Source organism: Orcinus orca, chromosome 15 (genome assembly GCF_937001465.1).
Source record: "Orcinus orca chromosome 15, mOrcOrc1.1, whole genome shotgun sequence".
NCBI classification, from domain to species: Eukaryota; Metazoa; Chordata; class Mammalia; order Artiodactyla; family Delphinidae; genus Orcinus; species Orcinus orca.
In genome coordinates this window covers 39,003,649-39,009,958 of record NC_064573.1, presented here as the reverse complement: position 1 = coordinate 39,009,958, position 6,310 = coordinate 39,003,649, and the positions used below count along the sequence as shown (strand labels likewise).

Sequence of the window (6,310 nt, the reverse complement as noted above, 5' to 3'; positions counted from 1 at the left end):
ACCTTTCACTCCACCCCCGGAAGCCGGCCCCCGCCTGCCCACCCGCTTCCACACTCACACTGGGCCGGGCAATTCCCGCCCGTGGGTTTGGCCCGCCTCTCCACACTTGAGGCAATGGTGTCCTGGGATGCAGGCCCCTGGCGGAGCGAAGGAGGTGATTTTGCTTGGGTCACACTGGAGCTACTGGGTCCCGACGGTGCCCACCTGCCGCGACCTTATTAACCAAACTCATCGGTCCCCAATCTTTTTCCTCTTCCACTTTTTGCTCAGCCACATTCTCAGAAACGCCGAGCACACGCCCCACTGGGGAACAGCAATTGGGGAAGTCTCCTTGCAAACGCCCCGCCCCGCACACTGGGGTTCCTCCACGGAGAGTGAGGCTCCCGGGCGCTGCGCTGGACTCGGGCCAGGGAGAGTCGGCGGGGAGGATCGCCAGGTTCCAGGATGCCCAGCAGCAAAAAGCAATTCATTGCATCTTGCATCAGCCTCTCCGTGGTACCGTAAACGAGAACTTTGTGTTCCAAGGGTGTCTCCGTGGACTCCGTTGGAAAGCAGTTAAAAGAGACAACCACTGGCACTCTCTCCCCCTGCCCCCAGGTGGGAAAAGGGCAGAAAGCAGTGAAACTCCATGAACCAGCGAGCCCGGGGCAAGCCACTGGCTGGCCGGGAGGCGCGGCCGGGGCGCGGCGGGGCGGAGTCGCGGCGGGCGGACCTCGGCGTTTCCCCGGCTCAGCCCGCTTGGACTGCGCGGCGCTCAGGCCTGTGTCATGGCTGGCGGGGCCGAGCAGTCGGGGACCGAGCTGCTGGCCTTTGCGCAGTTCCTGGACTCGAGCCCGCAGCCTCTCGTCTACGGGTACGGCCGGCGCAGCCTGCACGAGCTCCGGGCGCGCGAGTTCGGCCGCCTGGCAGGTGAGACCGGCGGGGGCAGCTGCGCCGGGCCTGCCGGGAGGCCGTGGGGGACACGCGGTTTCTAGAACCGACGTGGAAGGAACTTCTGCTCCCGGCGGGAGCGGCGTTACCTCATTAGGGACCCATTTTGAATCGAAAGACCTGGAGGGATGTGTCCACGAGCTCTCTTTGTGGACGCGGCTCCCTGAGGTCCCATCTGCAACCCCAAGACTTCTTGCTCCTTAGACTTTCCAGGGATGTAGGACCAAAGTGGTCCTTTGCCACCTGTCTCCGCCCTCTGCGAAAAGGGCTGAGGATTCTTTTTGCCTTCGCTTGCCACGAGACACCCGGCTCTAAAGTTCCAGCTGGAACCGGGGTTGCAAAATGCAGGACTGCCAGGCGGCCGTGACTGTTCGTGTGATTGCCCGGGGACGGGAGCGGTGCACGGGCGGCCAGCTCGCGGGGTTGGGACCGCGACTCTGCGGGCGCGCGGGTTGGAGACCGAGGGGCTGCGGCCGCCGTGCAGGAGCTTCCCGAGGCTGCGCTCCAGACTCTGCTGGGATGGCTCCCAGCAGTCTGTATTTTCGAAGTCTCATTTTTCTCACTAGTGTAGGCAGAACAATGCCTCGGAAGTCCAGCTCGCTGGGGTACCTGAAGAATTAGCAAACCGTGCAATTTGAACTTTAAGTACAGGACAAGCCAGTACATTGGATGCGAGGACCGGGATCTTATCGTGCCTTCGAGTTCCGCAAGGCGTTAACAGGCAGGTTAACTTGGAAGACAAACCTGATCTGGCCAGTGGTCCTCCCAACCCACTGCTGCAGGGCGGGAGGGCGTTCCGCACCGGGTCGGGACTCATCCTTTTCCAGCAACCTTCTGTGAGGGGCTTCACCAAGCCTTAGAAGGGCGTGCTGTTTGAACTGGGAGGGGTGCCGGGTAAGTGGGCAGGCCGTGGCGCCGGGCACTGGGATTTGAGGTGCATTTATTCTGTCGTGGTGAACAGTTGGTGCCGCTTGCCCGCTTGTGGCAGAGCAGCAACCATGATTTATGTTTCAGTTATCAGGCAGCTGACTTCAGCTCTTTGGGTCATTTTCTCATGTTCCGGAACGTGATTCCCGCCCCCCCCCCCCGCCCCTTGGGAGCTTTAAGGGCTGTGAGCTCCTCCTCGAGTGGCCCCGTCTGTACTTAAGTAGGGAAGCTCAAGGGAGGAGACAGGTGCCCTCTGGCAGCCTCTCTTCACTCCCTCTCTGATCTTCCTAGTTGCCCATTCACCTGCTGGAGACAGTGCCCCCTCTGTCTGTCTGTCTGTCTGTCTGTCTCTCTCTCTCTTTCCTTTTCTCTCTGAACTTTTTTGGTTATAGAAACTTCCTACCCACAGAAATAGAGACACCTATAGAATGAATACCCACAGGTGCAGAGGACTTGAGAAAGTCTCCCCATTCTTTTTAAGCAAATCCCAGAAGCTGTTATAGTACAGTAGGTAATTATTTCAGCATCACTCCTCCTTAATCCCCTAATCCCCTCCAGCTCTCATCCCTCACACCCATCATTGGCTGACCTCTCCCCTCACCACTACCCTGGGAAAGTAGAAAGTCGATCCCTCCTTGTTTCCTTCTTGTCTCTCAGAGAACAGCACCCTTTTCCTCAAATGTAAAGTTTAGATGTGATAGCCAGGATCCCAGGCTGGCCTTCAGTGCCCTTTAACATCTACTGTAATTGTGACAGTGTTCTGTGATTATCTACCTACCTACCTACCTATCTATCTAGTACAATTTCCCAGCATTTCCTCTACATTATGCTTGAAGTAGACGTTGTGGACTATAAACTCACCCTTACCGCTGCTGGGAGTCTAGGAACATAGCCCCCTCTTTTTTCACACAGAAACAAACCAACCAGAAGGAGAGCAGGGAAAAACAAGCAAACCAAACCACAATAACGTAAGATTCACCTCCTCTTTCTATCCCTGACCCCTACCCACCCCCAAAGTTTTCTTGCAGGTTTGAGAATTTGTCTGGTTAAATGGTTGCTCTGGATAATTAAATGCTTAACCTGTACGTGCTGAAATATTTTGCATAACCCATTGGATGGGAATGTCCTTGTTTTGGTGAAGGGAGCATATTGATTACACAGTTGTGGTTCAAGTGGTTCTTAAAGCCTCTGGGTGCTGACTGATGGTCACTCACCCTGTATGGAACCAAGAACTGAAGGTGCATGAGCCAGAAGAGACCCTGGAATTCCCTTTCTTGAAGACCTAATGCTGATTGGTTTGGGGGTCGTTTGCCTACTTCTTCTAATAGTGACACTAATGCTCCCCATGAGCGTCTCCGTGATGCTGGGTGGACAAATGCCTTTCTTATGGTGTGGTACCTTTCTATTTCTGAATCTTTAGTAAATGAGAACATTATTTTAAAACTAATTTTTTGGCTAGGTAATACATTTAACATGGTACCAAATTCAAAAGGTGTCAAAAGAGGATGAAGAATGCCCAGGGAGCACCCCCAACTCCAGTTGCCACCACTATGGCCACCCCAGAGTCAACTGCTGCCCTTTGTGTCTTGTTTGCCTTTCCAGTGCTTGTCTATATTTATATGTGTGTGTACATGGGTAGTTTTTTTTTTTACATAGTTGAGCCATAACATGTCTTACCACCTGACATAGTTAATATTTATTTGTTTATGGTCTTTCTCTGTCGTTATCATACCAGCTTCTATTTTGTCTGCTGTTATGTCCCCAGCACTTAGAACAGTGCCTGGAACACAGTACATGCTCAGTAAATATTTCTTGAATATAAAAACACTCAATAAGCTAGGAATAAAGGGAAATTTAATCAACCTGATAAAGGCCATCTACAAAAAAACCACAGCTAACATCATACTTACAGGTGAAAGAATGAAAATTTTACCATTAGGATCAGGAACAAGGCAAGGACGTCTCTTCTCACCACTTCTATTCAGTATTGTGCTAGAAGTTCTGTCCAGGACAATTAGGCAACAAAATGAAATAAAATACATCCAGATTGGAGAGGAAGAAGTAAATCATCTCTACTTGCTGAGAGTATAATCTTGTATACAGAAGAGCCTAAAAAATCCACACACAAAGCTATTAGTACTAAAAAAACAAGTTCAGGAAAGTTGTAGGATAGACGGTCAGGATACAAACGTCAATTCAATTTCTATACAGTATCAATGAACACTATGAAAGTGAAATAAAGGAAACAATTCCCAAAGCATCAAAAAGAATAACATACACAGCAATAAATTTATCAAAAGAAGTACAAGACATACACTGAAAACTACAAAATATCATTGAAATAAAAGAAGACCTAAACAGGGCTTCCCTGGTGGCGCAGTGGTTGAGAGTCCGCCTGCCGACGCAGTGGACATGGGTTCGTGCCCCGGTCCGGGAAGATCCCACATGCCGTGGAGCGGCTGGGCCCGTGAGCCACGGCTGCTGAGCCTGCGTGTCTGGAGCCTGTGCTCCACAACGGGAGAGGCCACAATAGTGAGAGGCCCGCGTACCGCAAAAAAAAAAAAAAAAAAAAAAAAAAGACCTAAATAAATGGAAAGACATCCTGTGTTCATGGATTGGAAGACTTAATATTGTTAAGATGGCAATACTCCCCAAATGACCTACAGATTCAATGCAATTCCTATCAAAATCCCAGACAGTTTTTTGACAAGTTGATCCTAAAATTCATATAGAAATGCAAAGGATCCAGAATACCCAAAGCAATCTTGAAAAAGAACAAAGTTGAGGGACTTCCCTGGTGGCGCAGTGGTTGGGAATCTGCCTGTCAATGCAGGGGACATGGGTTCGAGCTCTGGTCCAGGAAGATCCCACATGCCACGGAGCAACTAAGCCTGTGTGCCACAACTACTGAGCCTGTGCTCTAGAGCCTGCGAGCCACAACTACTGAGCCAGCATGCTACAACTACTGAAGCCTGTGCGCCTAGAGCCCGTGCTCTGCAACGAAAAGTAGCCCCTGCTCACCGTTAACTAGAGAAAGCCCATGTGCAGCAACGAAGACCCAATGCAGCCAAAATATAAAATAAAATAAAAATTACTGAAAAAAAGAGAACAAAGTGGAAGGACTTACACTGCCATAAAAGTAAAGGTAAGTAAGATTTACATAAAGTTATAGTAATCAAAACAATGAACAGTGTGGCATTGGCATAAGGATAGATACATAGACCAGTGGAGTAGAGTTGTAAGACCAGAAATAAACCCATACATCTACAGTCAATTTATTTTCAACAGGATGCCAAGACTATTAAACAGGAGAAAGAATAGTCTCTTAAATGGTGTATCCACACACCAAAGACTGAAGTTGGACCCCTCTTCAACACTGTATTAAAAAATTAACTCAAAAGGGCAAAGCCTAAATATAAGAGCTAAAAGAATAAAACTCTTAGAAGAAAGCATAAGTATAAATCATCAGGACTTTATTAGGCAATGGTTTCTTATGACACCAAAATTACAAGCAACAAAAATAGACAAATTGGACTTCATCAAAATTAAAAAAAATTTTTTTTCAATGGCTATCATAAAGAAAGTGAAAGAACAACAAACCAAATGGGAGAAAACATATGTCCACACAAAAACTTGTATACAAATATTCATAACAGCATTATTTATAATAGGCAAAATTGGAAACAACCCAAATATTCATCAACAGATGAATAGATAAACGAAATATGTGGCATATCCATGCAATGGAATACTATTCAGTCCCAAGAAAGGAATGAAGTCTGATACATGCTACAATATGGATGCACTTGAAATTATTATACTAAGTGAGAGAAGCTAGACACAAAAGACCACATGTTGTATGATTCATTTATATGCAATGTTCAGTGTAGACAGATCTATAGAGGCAGAAAATAGATTGGTGATTGCCAGGGGCTAGGGCTGGGTGGATCTGGGGAGTGAGTGGTAATGGGTATGGGGTCTCTTTTGGGGATGAATGAAGTGTTCTAAAATTAGATAGTGGCCATGGTTGCATGACTTTACGAATATACTAAAACCACTAAATCATAAACTTTAAAAGGGCAAATTTTACAGTATGTGAATTAATCTCAATAAAGCTGTTATAAAATAAATGAAAAATCCATCCTGCACAAAACAAAAAATATTTGTTAAGTGCATGAAAGAATCTATTCCTATTGTATGTTCTTGAAAACATATCTTGGAGTTTGTTCCATGTCAGTACTAGATGGCTGTATTCAAATTCTTTATTTTAAATACATGTTGATAGATATTTAAGTCATTTCCAACGCTTTGCTCTTACAGACAGTGCTGCACTGAATGTCCTCACTGACAGACCATTTCACAATTTATAAGACAGATTCCTGGAAGACAAATTGCTAGGTCAAGGGAGTTTGCATTTTTAAAGCATGAGCGATATTGCTAAATTTCTGTCCAT

General features: G+C 47.2%; 1 protein-coding gene across 5 annotated transcripts in view; it reads left to right on the top strand.

Annotated features, from left to right (window-relative positions):
• The first annotated feature begins 670 nt into the window (after positions 1 to 670).
• MOCOS (molybdenum cofactor sulfurase) overlaps positions 671 to 6,310 on the top strand; it is a 57,372-nt gene continuing 51,732 nt past the window's right edge. For 2 of the 5 annotated variants that reach the window (XR_007471678.1, XM_049697954.1), the window contains exon 1: positions 672 to 909. Coding sequence is in view for 3 of the 5 variants with exons in the window: in XM_049697954.1 (XP_049553911.1) it covers positions 768 to 909 (142 nt within the window). In the remaining 2 variants the exon portion in view is untranslated. Of the gene's footprint in view, positions 910 to 1,876; positions 2,826 to 6,310 lie in introns of those variants that run through there. The other 3 variants (XM_049697953.1, XM_033412311.2, XM_049697952.1) reach the window with 3 other exon arrangements.